We start from the raw sequence: 16,844 nt of genomic DNA on the forward strand, positions 1-16,844 counted from the left end.
AGAAACAGACAAAAAAAAAAAAAAATTTATTTATTTTTTTTTTTGCACGTGAAGTATCGATACTGACGCCTCCGTATCGATACATGCATCGTAAAGAGGCCCGCGACGATGTATCCCCGTATCGATATTTTGAACACACCCCTAGTTGAACCACAGAGGGGGACATTTCTCTGCATTTTAGTTTGAGTCAACCTTTACAGAGTTCCTACAGGTAACTGGTGCTCACATCTCCACATGGTGGCATAGTAGGCATGGAATATTAGGGTTCAAAGCAAAGGATCAAAACAGTTTGCTGTGCATGAAACTTTAACCTCTTTAGTCCAGGCCCAGGGTCTCTCAAAACATGAATTGTGTTGTTTTGCATCTTTTCGCCATCTAGACAGGCTCCATTAATGTGGCAGTATGTGCTCAGGGTTGAGCTTGAGTTATCAAAAAGAATTAAAATCAAATAAGTTACATTACTTTGAAATAATTAAATGGTTACATGACTTATTGCATTTTTAACAGGGTAACTAGTAGTCTGTAACCAGTTACATATCAAAAGTAACCTTCCCTGTGACCTTGTAAACTTGTGTAACAAAATAATTCTTTATATAAGTCATATGTGTTCAGCTAATCAAGAGTGCCACTGAAGAGGAAAAAGGTCAAGCATGCAGGTCAGGGGGGGAGAGAAATGTTCCAAATGATAGCCTCTATAATTCAACCCTGGTAGTTCAATGGCGCATTGGGGAAACACACAGCAGAATTGAGAAGTAGCCTGTTGCTTTATGTAATGACCAAATGTGTGAATGGTGAAATGACATTCTGCATGGTGACCCACAGGGGGCAGCAGCTGCAGCAGAAAGAGAAGATGCTGAAGGAGGAAGTGGAGGAGATGAAGTTGACACTGAGCTCGTCCGAGGAGAGCCGTGCACGGGCATCTACCCAGAGCAAACAGATGGTGAGAGACTCGGTCCCGCTTGGGCGCTAGACTGATGATGATGATGATGATGATGATACATTGTTATTATATATCATCATCATCAACAGCAACAACACATATACAACAAATACAAATACAATCACATAAGAATAGTTTTATCTCAGTTCTAATGATTGCTGGAACCATGGTAACTTAAGATCTGGAACGCTTCCGTGGCAGCCAATGAAGAGATGGGCAGACTGACAGAAATTATCCTATGTGGATGTGATAATGAGTTGTTTACATCGCCGTGGTAACTGGCTGATTGACAGTTCCCGATGTTCCCTGGCACAAAGTGAACTGTTGGATTGCTGAAAAGCTTGTCAGTTCATCACAAGTATTTTTATCAGGAGTGGCAATGTTGCTGACTCACTGCTAGATTGAAGGCACAGACCTCATGGCAAATTAAACAGATGGCAACCACATGAAGAGACAGGATTTTAAACTAGAGGCAATTTCTACACATTCAAGTTAACAGAGCAAATTGCACATGAAACAGATGACTACCTTACTGAGAGACCGAATGAGAAAGAGGCAAACACTATGGGCCAAATTTACAAAGGGTGTTCAGCCTGCGTTTTTCTGGTCTGGTTATACATTTTATAAGGTTCAGAAGCCAGCGAAATGATTCTTTTGAAATATGATGCATTACGAAATTTATATCACTAAACATTTCAAGCTGCTCTTATCAGTGAAGATTCTGAATCCCAGTCGGCGGTGACAATGTTCTTCTCTTTTTTCTCTTGAGCAAACTTGTGTATGCTATTCGTAATGCATCCATTTTGGCCATGTGCCCAGACAACTGCATTTAACAAGCCCCCACCGACATCTAAACTCTTTTTTAATTGTCATTTTATCACAGGTGACTAACATTTAAACCTGAGGAGGTTCTGTTCTATTTTGCCAACGAACATGATCAGCGCATTGTAACACCCACCAACGTAATAACTTCCCACTAACGTAATAACCCTGCCAACGTAATAAAAAAGTGTGCATTTCAGACGTAATAGCCCGGCCAACGTAATAATTTCCTGCCAACGTAATAATTCTTGCCTCCTGCCAACGTAAATTTGTGTGTTTATCAAGAAAGTCCTTTTGCTGGATTTGTTTGTGTGAATAACAGTTGCAATTAAATGCAGACTCAATCTTTCATTGTGTTTCTTCTTGTGTCAAAAGTGTAGACTATAACTGTGAACACACTTATAAAACATGTCCCTGCTATGTACTGATAGATCACTGATAGACTAATAGACCACTATGAGAAACATAAACTATCATTGTCACTTTCATATGTGTCACATTGTCACATTTGTGTGTGTGTGTGTGTGTGTGTGTGTTTGTGTGTGTGAGTAGCGCCTTTGTGCAAATGTCTTTTCCGGGTGGGACTGCAGCGTTTTACAGTCTTTCAACGCCTGCTACCTGTCCCTACAGTAAGACTTGATAATAACGATATCGGTGAAAATAAGGTTGGCAGGAGGCAAGAATTATTACGTTGGCAGGAAATTATTACGTTGGCCGGGCTATTACGTCTAAAATGCACACTTTTTTATTACGTTGGCAGGGTTATTACGTTGGTGGGAAGTTATTACGTTGGTGGGTGTTACAGCGCATTCCTGCTCAGTCTGTTCCACATGCAAAAAGAATTATGTTAAGTTTACTAATGCAGGGGAATGTACAGGGAATGAAAGGAGTGTCGCAAGCATTTGGGGTCAGGTTCTGTGCTTTTAAAACTTGAGATTCTGTATGGGTTCCCTTAAACCTTAATTTTGTCCTCAGGAGCGAGAGAACCAGGGTCTCATTTCAAAGATCTCTGCCCTGCAGGAAGAGGTACGTCCTTTCCCTACCATGTGCTAAGAGAAGATGCCTAGCAGGTTCAGTCATGTTGGCTAATATTGGAGAAGGTGTTATAATCTCTAGATGATGTTGTCATGTAAATACTGTTTTACATACAGGCTACTGTCTCACTCTGGCTTGCCTTCTATCTTTGTCCCCGCACTCATTTTCATGAACCACGGCTGTTGTCTATTTACAAGAACATGAAAGTCATGATGGAGATGGATGACCTTCAGAAGAAAATGCGGGAGCTGTGTGATCTTAATGCCGACCTCCAGGTTTGTCAGGTTAACCATTACTTGGACCAATCACACTCACTCACTCTCTCTCTCTCTTGCTCTCTCTCTCTCTCTCTCTCTCTCTCTCTCTCTCTCTCTCTCTCTCTCTCTCTCTCTCTCTCTCTCTCTCTCTCTCTCTCTCTCTTTCACTTTGATCCACCCACCCATCTGTCTGTTTTTAGGTCATGTATGTTTCCATTCTGTTTATCCCTGCCTCTCTTCCTGTATCTATTTCTGCCTGTATCTTTCTTTCTATCCGTCTCTCTTTCTCTGTCTCTCTCTCTCTCTCTTTCTCTGTGTCTCTCTCAGGTTCAGGTCCATTCATTCGAAGCTGTCCTGAGGGAAAGGGATTCTGTAATACGTGGGGTCAGTTTAAGTCCATGTCATCTGAGGTCTCACGTGACCTCAACCTCTGTTTTCAGATGGCTGCTTAGGCTGTTTGCCTAGACTTTTTCTTATTTAACCAAGTGGCGAAGGTCAGTCCTCATCACTCATTGTGTCTCTCTTCTGTAGAAAAACCTTCAGATAGAGGATCTCAGGGTAGCTGTATTGGAGTACTCTTCTGTTGCTGAGGTAAGATGCTTTTTCTGTTGACTCCAGACCTTTTGAGGTGGGTAGAACTCAAGTCTGTAGGTTCTATTATGGTTGTTGTATTGGTGCTGCTGCAGTGATGGGTGTAATGTGTGTGTGTGTGTGTGTGTGTGTGTGTGTGTGTGTGTGTGTGTGTGTGTGTTTGTTAGCTTTTGAGGGCAGACAAGACAAAGCTGGAGAATCAGATGCAGATGATGCAGCCAGATATAACCACGTGAGTATGGACCACAACACATGCATACACACACACAAACACAACTTCAACACACAATGTTGTGTCTACCACTCCCAATACCAGTGTTTCTGCCTGTTCAACAAGAAAATGTGTTCAATACACACACACACACACACACAGCACAGTTGAACTGACATTGGTGTTCTTTGGCAGTTCGGGCCTGTCTCTGTCGGTGGCGTACCGGCTGAACCAGTCCAGTCTGGGCTCCCTGCAGACAGAACTGGCAATGGCACAGAATCCTCTGGAGGTGAGTTTCCCCACTCGCAGATAACACCAGGGATGGAGGAAGTGTGTGAGTGTGTGTGTGTGTGCGTGCTCATGTGTGTGCTCGTGTGTGTGTAAAGAGGGTGAGATAGAGATTGTGTGTGTGTGTGTGAGGAGGAGATGGGGGGGGGGGGGGGGGGGGGGGGGGTCGGTAATATTTTTAGAAACAGAGAGTGCACTTACCACCTACACTTCCTGTCCTAGAACTCACACTCCCTCCCTGCAGGACTCCATGCTTGCTCTAACCCAAAACACCACTGCTAGTGTCCAGTGGCACCGCTAGTGTCCAGGGTCACCGCTAGTCTGCAGTGTCACCGCTAGTCTCCAGTGTCACCGCTAGTGCCAGTGTCACTGCTAGTGCCAGTGTCACCGCTAGTGTGCAGCTTCACCGCGGGGTACATCTCCACACCTTTGTTGTGTTTCTTCAATGAGTAAACTGCCAGCCTATAGCAGAGTTATAAATGGAGCTGCTCACAAGCATGTTTTGTCTGTTAATGTGGTGTGTGTGTGTGTGTGTGTGTGTGTGTGTGTGTGTGTGTGTGTGTGTGTGTGTGTGTGTGTGTGTGTGTGTGTGTGTGTGTGTGTGTTTGTATACATGTTCTCCTATTCCTTTAGGGTGTGGATCGCTTCTCCTCCTCAATGAGTGTTACCTCCCCGCTGGACGAGACTCTAGACAGGGAGGTGCTGATGCTGCTGCAGGGTCCCACACCGGAGCAGCAGTCCCAGGAGTTCAAGGCCCACATCCGCAGACTGGTACAGCTCTCATCCACACAGCCAGCGCGCAAGAGAAACATTCCCCATTCATTGCTCTTAGCTTGACTGTTCTCTCCCTTGTACTTCGCTTTGGACAAAAGCGTCTGCTAAATGTAAATGGAAAGAATCCTGTATTTCAGCAGTATGAAGTGATGAACAGAGCAGCACTCGGGTAGAGTACAGTACTAGTAATTATAAGACCATGTGGGTTACAGTAACTAACTAGTAATTAAGACTCGGGTAGGTTACAGTAACTAACTAGTAATTATAAAACCTGTGTGGGTTACAGTTACTAACTAGTGATTGACTTGCCTTCTTTCTTTTTTTGATTGGTGTTCTTTCTTATGTTAAAGAGGAAAGAGTTCCAGGAGAACAACTACGCTGTCCTATCAGCATTGAGGAGCCTGTCAGCCACACATGATGGACAGAAGATTTCTACCAGTCAGAAGCTTCAGGTGAGAAGGGGCTAGACCTCGAATGAAATGTTTTTAGATATCTTTTAACCTCTTAGTAGTCATACCTTTTATGTCTGTTAAGCACATAAGTATGTTTAAGTTTGCCTGGAGAATATGAATGTTGAAGGACCGCTATCCTAGAAACCAGATAGAAAAAAGTAGAGTGTGTGTGAGTGAGTGAGTGAGTGAGTGAATAAATCTGTGTGTGTGTGTGTGTGAGTGTTTGTATAACTGTGTAAGAGATTAAATAAGTGTGTGTGTAACTGTGGTAGGAACAGAATGCAGAGGTGTTGTTTGTTTTGTGATTAGGGCCAGTGGTGCGGTTAGTTCTTCATCCTTTTGAAGATTACATAAGATGGCTGTGCTCACATCTCCTGGGATCCCGCTACCTACTTTATTATATAACACACCGCCTCCCCACCGCCCCTACCCCCTCCCTCCCCCATTTCCCTCTGCTCTCTCAGGCAGAGGGAAACACACTCAGTCTGTGCTGCAGAGCGTGAAGACGTGACTGCACAAAGACACACACGCACACACACAGTCCCACACACGCACACACACACGCACACACAGTCAATTGCAAAACACCACATGCACACAAACACACACACACACACACAGTCATGCGCAAAAAACAACAGATCATTTGAGTGTTCGTGCAATCATACACACACACATACACTCGTCCCCTCTGAGCCTTCCCCTGAGCTATATTGTTGAGCACTTTGTGACTGTCCTGTGATGAGCTCTGCCATAGCATGTAGTCTGATGGGTCAGCTCAGGGGTAAACAGCTCTTCACTTATCAGATCTGCACCCGTTTGCTCTTTTTCTCTGCCACTATGCACTGCTTTACTTTCCTCTTTCCTCCACTTTTTATTATTCTACCTCTTCTCTCTCTCTCCCTTTCTATCTCTCGCTCACTTTCTCTCTCTCATACCGTTTTTGCTTGTCTTTCATTTCTTTGGTTTTCTTTCTCCCTGTCTTTCTTAACCCCTCTTTTACCCCTCGCTCCCATTTTCTCTCTGCATCTGTCTTTTTTGTATCTCTATCTATGTACATCTATGTATATCTCTCTCCATTTCTCTCATGCACCCCCCCCCCCCACCTCTCTCTCTCTCCCTCCCTCCCTCCAGGTTGAGTTGGAGCGGCGCCAGAGGGACTGGGCCCAGGCTCTGGATCAGCTGCAGCAGTACACCGACTCCCTGGAGAAAGAGCTGCTCAAGATGGCCAGCAACATGCGCCGTTCCCGCACCGAGATCCTTCACCTGTCATGCAGGTGAGACTCTCCACTGAATTTCCAGAGCTGCAATCTGGGCGTGGTATGAGACGTAGTGAATGGCTTTCTGGTCTTTCTTATTCCTATTGGCCAAAATGTCACAGAGGACTTTTGCTGAAATGCCTGATATTTTTTTCTCTTTATTACTGCCTTTTATTTTTTGGCTTCTGTTTCTTTCTCTCCCATCTCCCTCTTTCTTTCGGTTTTTGCTTTGTTTTCGACTTCTTACATTTTTAAGTGCACTCGAGATGCCAGTTAATTAACTGAGTAAGTGCAGAACTAGCTGTGGAGCCATCGGCTGAGCAGACCTGTCTTTAATTTACCCATCACAGAAGGTGAAAGGTCACAATAACGTCTCTGTGTCCATGGCAACCACCAGTGCCGGCTCAAACACTGGTATACTGAAACTAGCCTTGTGTCTCAGAATGATTGACACCTGTAGAGGAGGAGCCATCTAAAGACCGCCTCTGCCCCCCCCCCCCCCCCCCCCCCCCCCAAAAAAAAAAAACAACTGAGGAGGTGATGGCCGGACCTCATGCTCTACCCACCTCACATCAACTCCATTTTTGGCTCCAGAGTGAAGATGTTTGTCTTGCGATTGTCTGGGGCATTTTTTTAACCTCTGCCACGTGTGTGGGTCTCCAGATTGGAAGGGTGGTGGGCGGTGGTAAGGGGGTGTTTGCGGAGTGTAGGGGGGAGTGAATAAAAGTGAGTCGTGCTCTTATCAGTCTGAGCTGTGAGAACGGACCAGGCAGTTGGCTGGGCTAGCAGCTGCTGCTGTGTCGGGCCTGCAGAATTCTGGGAAAAGCAGAGGCCTTCGACAGAAAAAGGGGCCATGGGACACTGTATGGGCCTACGGATTGGGTACAGTATGTTTGCTTGCTAGCTACTAGCTTACCTTGGCCTCTCTGTCAGCCAGCAATGTCTAGTTTTCATTGATTGTAAGGCAGTTAGGAGTTAGTGTTGGAAATGTTTAGTTAAAGGGAACTGGCAAAGAAAGTGTATCAATGTTCTCCAAAGTGACAGGATACTAATGCTCTTCTGTTCACGTGTGTGTGTGTGTGTGTGTGTGTGTGTGTGTGTGTGTGTAGGGTCCAGGAACAGGAGAATCAGAAGCAGCAGCTAAAGGATGAGCTGGACCAGCTAAAAACCCCACAGGACAGCAGAGAGGCCAGTTGCCAAACACCTGATGTACCAGAGGTAGAGGATCCCTCTGCGTGTGTGTGTGTCTCTGTGTGTGTGTGTGTGTGTCTCTCTTGGTATACTTGGATGGGGGGTGTACACAAATAGCTAAGTCCGTACACACCTCAAAAGCCACATATATGGATGTGTGTTTCGGAGGTCTCTGTCACCATTAAGGGGCTATGCTGTTGTCATGTGAACCAGGTGTCACTTGTTTATTTCAGTGCAGAATCACTGGCACATTGTTTTAGTGGAGTAGAGAACATTTTCACACAGACAATAAAGCGCTGTTTTTACAGAGATACCAAAGGGCTAAGGATAGCCGCCTACTCATACAGCTCAAGTGGGCTCTCACTCTCTATCTCTCGCTCGCTCCAGCTTCCAGTTCCAGCTACTGTATTTTTACTCTCCTCCGTCTCTGTTGATCAAAACACACGTTTCGCTTTGCCCAGTAGCATTTCAAACTAAGTGTGTGTGTGTGTGTGTGTGTGTGTTCAGGTTGAAGAGGACCCCGACGCCCCATCGTTGGAGTGGGAAGAGGAGTACGTGATTCCAGAGTCCCCACTACCACCACCACTGTCTAACGCAGAGAACGGCGCTCCACTTCGAGGAAGCTACGAGTCGCCCGACTCGGGGGAGACTGGGGTAGAAGGGCAGCGGCCCGAGTCGCGGTCCAGAGACGGTGAGGAAGAGGAGGAGGAGGAGGAGGAGGAGAAACGAAACGGCAGCGAGAGGGGAGAGGAAGGACAGCTGGACTCTGGCGTGGAGGAGGAGGAGACGCCACAGGGAGACCTCGCCCGCTCACGGAGCGACATTCCGGAAGCTTCTGAGAGCAGTCCGATCACCGGAACCAGAGGTCAGTGTGGGCAGGAGACAGGAGAGACCCTTAGAACCAGAGCGGGTAAGAGCCCATGAGCCCCTGTGTGTGGGCACTAAGGGGGCTCGCTGTTTCGACCTGGGTATAGTCCACTTATCTTTGCTTCCCACACAGGCGCACACATACTCTTTGAGAGGGTTTGCCTATATGTGTGTAAGTCTGTGTGCTTATGTCTGAGTGGTCGTATTAGAGAGTGTGTGTCTGTGTGTGTGTGTGTGTGTCTGTGTGAACATTCTTTACTGACTGTACATGACTGTAGATGGAGACCAAACAGGGCACAATCATAAGACATTAGAAACCATCTAAATAGCATTTAAGCAATGATGTGTTAGCACTGGGATGGGGGCTTTGCACTAATCTTTGGTACTGTCTGAGAATGTGTGTTCATGTCTCTGTGTGTGTGTGTGTGTGTGTGTGTGTGTGTGTGTGTGTGTGTGTGTGTGTGTGTGTGTGTGTGTGTGTGTGTGAGAGAGAGAGTGAAAGAGTGAAAGAGAGTGTGTGTGTGTGTGTAAGGGATGAACCAGCAGTTGCGTTTACTCTGTGTCAGTCTCTGCTTCCTCTTGAGTGGATTAGCGTTGCTGCCTAAATCCCCGTGGTCACAGGGCAGCCAGCCATCCAGGGCAGCTTAAGGGCCTGGCTGCTCCGACGGTAGCCAGGGCAGACTGGCCTCGCTGGCCCCTGGCCTTCTATGGCTGTCCCCCAGAGTCTCCTCAGGGGCCCTACCTTCTTTGGCCAGGCCTCGCTGATTCAGACCCTGAACACACACACACACACACAGACACACACACACACACACACACACACACACACAGACAGACACACAGATGTGTATAACACACACTCACTTGCACACCCACAGGTGTACAACCACACACTGAGGAGTGCATTCTCTCTCTCTCTCTCTTTCTCACACACACTCACACTCTCAGAAGTGTACAACCACATACTTGGAAGCGCTCGCTTCCACACACGCGCCAACACTCAGAGGTGGACAATCACACACGTAGAAGCACACACACAAATCAAATGCAACCAATGTCCCCATCATAGACCCCTGGTATGCCATGCAGTAATCTGGTCTTCCTGTGTCTGCATGACTGAGACCCAAGCACTGGGGAGAGAGAGATGTCATAATTAGACATGTCATAACCCTGCTCTGGCAGCGAGTACAAAAGGAATGAGGGGGTCTTAATAGACCTGCTTTTTTATTTTTTATTATTTTTATGCTGTGGAGGATGGTTAAACTTTTGCTTCTACTTATTATGAAAGCATGAGAGGATGAAGTGTGAGCTGCGGTTTCTCGGAAAATTGAAATAGGCTTGTTTGCCACGAATGGGAAGAAGTTTGATCATACTTGTCCGTCGTTGTTTCAGACACCCCACAGCCACAGGAGGAAGTTGTGACAGAATCCACTGGATCACAGGTAAGTCATGTTCCCCATACAGACTTGAGTGTAATTTGGATCATATTGGAAGAAAATCATACTTTAAAATGGATCTAATGTCTAAAGGATGCAGTCAAACTCCTTTGAAAGTATATGTGCAAGATGCTCTGTGAAGTCCAGTTTTTAACTTTAGTGTAGTTTGCACATTACCAAAAACCAGATCATTAAGAGAATGTGCACGATTAGCTGGGAAAACCAGTTTTGAACCTGTGACACATAAAGTTCAGCTTATTCAGCTCAGTCATGATCTTGTCATCATGAACTCAACAAAGACTATCTTTTTTGAGGAAAGAGAGGTTCTACCACCACCCATTGTCATTGTCCCTCTTTCACATTGCATGGGCATGTTCAGGCCCACTGTCCTCCTCTTCATCACTGTCATTTTGACTGAGATTTATATAATCTGGGCCTACCATTGGGTGATTCTGGTCACCAGACAAACTGTTGCCATGATGACACTTGGGATAATGGGATGCTCCTTCCTGGTGAGTGAGAAACAGGAAATGGCTGTGTGCTGGTCTGCTAGAACATTGAGATCATTGCTAATGTAGGCTACAGTTAAGGAAACATAATTTCGTCATCTGATCCCTGAACAGTCATCATTGACTAAAAATAACCTTTTAGGAACAACGTAGTTCACACCTGAAAAAGAACACACACTTATTCACTCCTAAGCAGACAAGTAGGCACCATGCTCTGTCACACAGTGAAGACGTCCACATTGATTTCTTTGTAAAATGTTCTCATGTGACTTATGCTGATCTTGGCAGTTATTATTAAACATGAATATATAATAATGAATAATAATGAGCTGAACTGAAGTTGTTTTTGTTTTACTGTTTGCCCCTATGTGGCCCACAGGAAAGAGTCAGTTTCCCAGAATGCACTGGACCCGAGGACGCCCACGAGCAGTCTGCGTGTGCTGAGCAGCAAGATCCTGCTCCTCGTCCTCCCACACACACTCCAGCAGCTGGTGAGAAAGGACTGTGTGTGTTTCTCTCGCTCTCTCTCTCTCTCTCTCTCGCTCTCTCTCTCTCTCTCTCTCTCTATCTTTCTCTCTCTCTCTCTCTCTTTCTCTCTCTCTCTCTCTCACACACACACTTACACACACTAACACACACACACAGCAACCTCTTATTTTCTATTCCTCTATCTCTCTCTTCCCCGATGGTTAGATATCTCTCTTTTTTGGTCTTGTTTGAGTAGTTAGTGTGTAATGTTGATTGGGTCTAACTGAAACTTGAGGACAATTCATTGCTGTGTGTGTGTGTGTGTGTGTGTGTGTGTGTGTGTGTGTGTGTGTGTGTGTGTGTGTGTGTGTGTGTAAATGGTTAATGCCAATTCAACTTTTTTTGCCTCCTCCCTCTCAGACCCCTCTGAAACCTGTGAGGCCAACTCAGAGCCGCAGTCCCTTCCTTCAGAAGCATCCCCAGGACAAGAGGAGATGGTTTCTCCCAGCAACACACCTGCTGAGCTGGGTGAAGCCATTTCTCCGACTCCCAGGTGAGATTTGTTTGAGTTCTTTTTTTGTTGTTGTTGTTTTTTTTAAACATGCACAAGCCGTACAGTGTTTAGCTTTACTGTAATATAAGCCACATTCATTAAGCATATTAGCAGGGTAGGATAGCAGCTCTTCATGAAGGTTATGAAGGGTGCTTTTCATTCACCTTAAGCTACATTTGCTATTCAAAGCAGTTTGGGAGGTAGCCAGAGGAGTGTGTGACTATGGACTGTGTTTTGCATGGTGACCAGTGCACCTGGGAGTGGGGATGGAGATATCAAGGCACACGCACACACACACACACACACACACACACACACACACACACACACACACACACACACACACACACACACACAACTTCACTGTCACAGCCCATGAGGCCAGCTGCTTCCTGCTCCAGTCAGTCAGAAACAGAGACACAAGAGAAGCGAGTGCTAGAGGCTTAGCAAAACATTTAAAATAGTATCAGTCTCTCACTCTTTCCTGTCTTTTTCTCCTTCGTTCTTCCCGTGGGGGGGGGGGGTCAGGTGTGCGGAGGCCGTGTCAGGAGAGAGCGCACCAGGAGAGGAAGGGGCCAGCGCCATGAGCCTCAACGACTCACAGGTCCGTTTCAGAAGAAGCTTCCCGCCTTCTCGCTTTTTCACTCTCACTTTCTCTGTGTCTGTCTCTCTCGCTCTCTCTCGCTCTCTCAGCAATTCCTCTTTTTCACTTCCCCTTCTTTTTTCTCTCTCTCATTCTCTCACTCTCTCTCGCTTTCTCATGCCCACTCTCACACACTGTCAGTCTCTCCCTATCTCCCTTGTTTTGCCCATATATGCATGTTTCCTCATTAAGTGTGCGGGTGCCCGGGCTGGGTGTCGGGTGAGAGGAGCAGAAGTATGTGTGTGTTGTGTTCTTAGCCTCTCTTCTCTATGGACAGCAGCAGGCTCCTTTCCAGGGTAAAGCACACAGTCTTTTGTTTGAGTTGGACAGCGCTCGTATTGACTGTCTGTTGATGTAGTGTTCAAGGGGAAGGGTTTTGCTTGAGACTCGTGTGTGTGTGTGTGTGTGTGTGTGTGTGTGTGTGTGTGTGTGTGTGTGTGTGTGTGTGTGTGTGGAACCTAGCGTGGTGCCAACCTTTCCAAGCCCTTGCATCTATATGAAACGTACTGTTTGTGTGTTGAGCCCTGGCTGTGTACTTTTATGTTTGTTTTTTCATTGATGACTATCTCCATACTTTACTGCAACTTGTCACCCTTGTGTGTTTGTGGTGGTGGGGGGCTTCGGATGAACTATTTAAGACCTCTGATGTTCAGTTCTATTATTAGGTTGTATTCAGGATAGCCCTGCTCTTCTGTGTTTTAGTCTAAGAGATGCTGTAGTTATTGCCCTAATGGTATTAGCTGTTTTTTGACTATTTAGTATAAAGACAAGTAGTGTAAAAAGGAGATCATTCAGCATGCATGTATTTATGCTGACATATTTGCCATTCTTTATGTTTTCAGTTTGATCTGCCTGTCCACCCATCTATTTTTGCTGTGTTTTTCACAGTCTCTCTTTCAGTCCTGTCGCTTGTCACGTAATTTGTGGTCTTTCTTCCTTAATGTCTCTTTCACCGTCTTCGACTTTGACAGCTTTTGCTTGTGGTGTTCTCTTTCTGTCACAATCGATTGCTGTCTTTTTGTCTGATTTGTGATGTCATCATCTTCTGAAAATTTGTCCTGCTGCTTATCCATCTTGATAACTCTGTCTTTCTCTCAGTCTCACAGTGTCTCAACAATTGTCTTGTTGCGAGTGCTGTTGAGGTCATAGGTCAAGCTGTAGCGCAGGAGCAACCTGTTCAGTCACATGGGTAATGGTGGTTAACAGTGCTCTGTGGTGTCTGGGCAGTGGCCTGCATAACCATGCATTACTTGGGTGTGGGACTTAGCTTTGGATGTGTGTGTGTCTGTCTGTGTGTGTGTGTCTGTCTGTCTGTCTGTCTGTCTGTCTGTCTGTCTGGGTAGGTGATGGATGGATGAGGTGTGTGTGTGTTTGTCTGGGTGTGTGTGTGACGGATGGTGATGTGTGGAGAGAGAGAGAGAGTGCGACTGACAGTGAGTGATATTGTGGTCTTTTGTAGGCCCCATGCCGTCCCTGTCAGCTTGATTTGTGTATATTATTTATGGCAAGGGCCTATTGAGCAAGTGAAGGGACTCTTAAGTGGAACAACCTAAGTGTTTTTATAGAGAGTGTTTGAGATGATTTGGTTGCTGTTGTCTCTCTGCCAAGTTCTTAGCATTGGTTATAAGTTATGAAAGGCGGTTAAGTGTGTGCAGCGAAAGGGTCTTGAATGTGCTTGCAAACCTCTTACAGAAGGCAGTTACATAGAAGCACAATGCACAGTTTCTTACTCACGCCTCTCTCTTATCCACAGGGGCTCTTGATTGCCCAGATGTTATGTAATGAATTAGCATTTTATCGTCTGCGTTAGTTAGCACTGGCTTGCTGTTTCAGTTCAGTTCACATGGAATGCCTGGAGACAGATTTTTGTTTGTGTGTGTGTGCGCGCTTAGGCATATGTAAATCTGACGTTCTAAGGTGCACGTGCGTGCGTGCGTGCGTGCTTGCGTGCGTGTGTGTGTGTGTGTGTGTGTGATTTAGCCTACATCTCACTTTCACTTTTTCACTTGCAGAAGCTGTCTCACCAGTCTCCTGACACCACTGGGGCACTGGAAAGGTAGGGCTGAAAATGCTACTGACTGACTGCGAACTGTAGGCTGCATTGTTGTTTCCTGTATTTTAGCGACAATAGGCAGGAATTTTCCACATTTTTGAAATATATTTTGGTAGGCAACTAGTTTTGATATCATCTTTAAATTCATTGTCAATGGTTTATGGTCATGTGAAGGACAGGTGAATACACCATCTGTCTAGGCTATGCAGTATAGTTCTCTGGTACTTGATGGACACCCCGCAAAATGTAAGAAATGCTTTCATAGCAAGCTGTCCATATTGCCAAAAGATACCAGTAAGCATGCTAGCGTCTTTTATCAGTGCCAACTCTGCGGTTGTTGGTGTTTGCAAGGTTGATGCCTGCCTTTTTAGGGAGTTGGCTTGATACGTTTTATAACAAAACCCTTTACTGTTGCTGTAAGCACAACTGAACATCTCATGTATTCATTATCGACTTTGTATTCTTCACCATTGTTTGATTGTTTGTTTGTTTGTGTTTGTGCGTGTGTGTGGTGTGTGTGTGTGTGTGTGTGTGTGTGTGTGTGTGCGCATATGCTCATAGTCACAGAACCAGTCTGCTGCCTGTGGCAGAGGAGGAAGAGACCTCAGCAGAATCTGCTACAGATACCATCGCTATGGCAGGTGAGTTTAGTAAACGGCTGACTAATTGTCTCCTTACCAATCATGTCCCGCCCCTTCCTGCTCATCTTTGCCCTTCATCCTTTCTCTCCCACAGGTACAAACGCTGCACCATCAGACGTCACCACGGCAACCAGTGGTGTAAATGGTACCCCTGCTGGCCCCCCAGACAAGGTCAACAACGAAACCCAGGTCAGCAGTGACCCCTGTGCTCTCAAAACAGACCAATCAGACGTGACCGCAGGCCAGTCTCCTCCAGGGGGCGACGGAGACTCCCCACCCAACAAGCAGGAGAAGGAACTGGCGAGTAAAGGGCTTGGGGTAAACGCTTGTAGTCACTGCCTTATTAGCGATCACTTTAGATGTCATCAGGCCTGCAAAACCACCAAATTCTCACCACACAAACACCATAAACTTTCACAGTGCCCTCTTGTGACACCGTGAGACTCATTCACCATGTCAGTGTTTGATTGATAGATAGGCACAGCTTCCTCTATGACTCCTTTCAATGGATTTAAGGAATGTGGTTGGTCTGGCCTTCCCAGTGGAGATGTTCGCACTTGGGCAGCTCTGCAGGTGACTCACTGGAGAAAGGAAGAGCGAGGGAGAGGGTGTGTGTCTCTGTGTGTGTGTGTTAACAGGCGGGAATGAGACGTTAGATGATTGTATTTACGGACTGTGCTGCTACAGAGAGTTGGACAATGAACAGGTCAGAGCAGGACCATGATGCAGATCTTGTTTTCCTGCCTCAGCAGAAGGAGCAGAGTACAGAGGCCCTTGGGGGACATAAAGCACAGGAGGACAGCGAGGTGTCTACTGCGACGGAAAAGGAAGGTAGGAAGGCTCACTTGGTCTGCTGTCTGTCTCTCTGTCTCTCACTGTCTGTCTGTTTGTCCCGGGTATCCCCCTCTCTCACCCCTCCTCCTCTCGCTTTCTCTAGGTGAGACCTCAGTTGTGACTGAAGATGCCAGCGACCAGGAAGACAGGAGAAACAGGTAGGCACATGGCAGAGACAAGCAGCCCTAGCACTCTTCCAGGTGATACCGACCACACGCACACACATACACACACACACACACACATGATTCTAGTAGCTGACTTGACCTTACCTGACAGATCAGGACTAGACTTGGAATAGATGTTGGCACCATGGGTCAGCTGGATTGCGATGAATCTCTACAAATGGTTAGATGGACATATATATATATATATATATATATATATATATATATATATAGAAATTAGTGCTGTCAGTTTAACGCGTTATTAACTGCATTAACGCAAACCCATTTTAACGCTGTTAAAAAAAATGTTTACCTTTTTTTTTTTTTTTTTAAGATTAACGTTCTTTTTGGCCTCGCAAACTGTGTAGTAGGCTAACGTTACGGTTTGAGTGATGGTGAGTGCGATACGCGAAATGGTTGATAAAAAGCTTCTGAATAGAAAGTTTACCTTTTAAAAGTTGTGTTGTGCAAAAGAAGCGAGCTTCACTGTTGTCTGAAAATGTCAACAGGCAGCTGGCTGAAAGCACAGAAGTAGAAGGCTTACCTTTTATTGGTAACCTAACTGTTACGGTTCATTGTTTTTGAAATAAGAGGCCTGACTTCTATGTTCACAGCAAACTTGAAAAAAAGAAAATATTAAGCCATGGTCTAACTGCACTTTAGTCTGAAATGTGCACTTTATAATTTTATTTTGTACCGCCCTGTTTGGCAATGTTGTTTTTCAATAAAATAAAACATTGCATAAAGCAAGCCAATCCACTTTTCCATGATAAGAGCATTAAAATACATGTGCGATTAATTCATTTGTGATTAATTGCAATTAATTTTGAGTTAACTATGACAAAAATTCGAT

At 45.6% G+C, this 16,844-nt stretch overlaps 1 protein-coding gene across 1 annotated transcript in view; it reads left to right on the plus strand.

Moving 5' to 3' along the window:
• The window catches only part of lrmp (lymphoid-restricted membrane protein), a gene marked incomplete at its 5' end in the record, with an annotated part of 29,718 nt that overhangs the window by 5,959 nt on the left and 6,915 nt on the right, over positions 1–16,844 (plus strand). Inside the window, 21 exons of the mRNA XM_080851708.1 lie at positions 823–940; positions 2,738–2,788; positions 2,995–3,072; positions 3,382–3,438; positions 3,586–3,645; positions 3,813–3,877; positions 4,052–4,145; positions 4,778–4,915; positions 5,269–5,370; positions 6,505–6,647; positions 7,739–7,847; positions 8,328–8,685; positions 10,080–10,129; positions 11,012–11,123; positions 11,521–11,653; positions 12,182–12,257; positions 12,574–12,592; positions 14,940–14,990; positions 15,085–15,308; positions 15,740–15,821; positions 15,928–15,982. Of these exons, the coding sequence (XP_080707834.1) occupies positions 823–940; positions 2,738–2,788; positions 2,995–3,072; positions 3,382–3,438; positions 3,586–3,645; positions 3,813–3,877; positions 4,052–4,145; positions 4,778–4,915; positions 5,269–5,370; positions 6,505–6,647; positions 7,739–7,847; positions 8,328–8,685; positions 10,080–10,129; positions 11,012–11,123; positions 11,521–11,653; positions 12,182–12,257; positions 12,574–12,592; positions 14,940–14,990; positions 15,085–15,308; positions 15,740–15,821; positions 15,928–15,982 (2,175 nt within the window). The remainder of the gene's footprint in view (positions 1–822; positions 941–2,737; positions 2,789–2,994; positions 3,073–3,381; positions 3,439–3,585; positions 3,646–3,812; positions 3,878–4,051; positions 4,146–4,777; positions 4,916–5,268; positions 5,371–6,504; positions 6,648–7,738; positions 7,848–8,327; positions 8,686–10,079; positions 10,130–11,011; positions 11,124–11,520; positions 11,654–12,181; positions 12,258–12,573; positions 12,593–14,939; positions 14,991–15,084; positions 15,309–15,739; positions 15,822–15,927; positions 15,983–16,844) is intronic.

This window comes from Sprattus sprattus (genome assembly GCF_963457725.1).
Source record: "Sprattus sprattus genome assembly, chromosome: 14".
Taxonomy (NCBI): Eukaryota; Metazoa; Chordata; class Actinopteri; order Clupeiformes; family Clupeidae; genus Sprattus; species Sprattus sprattus.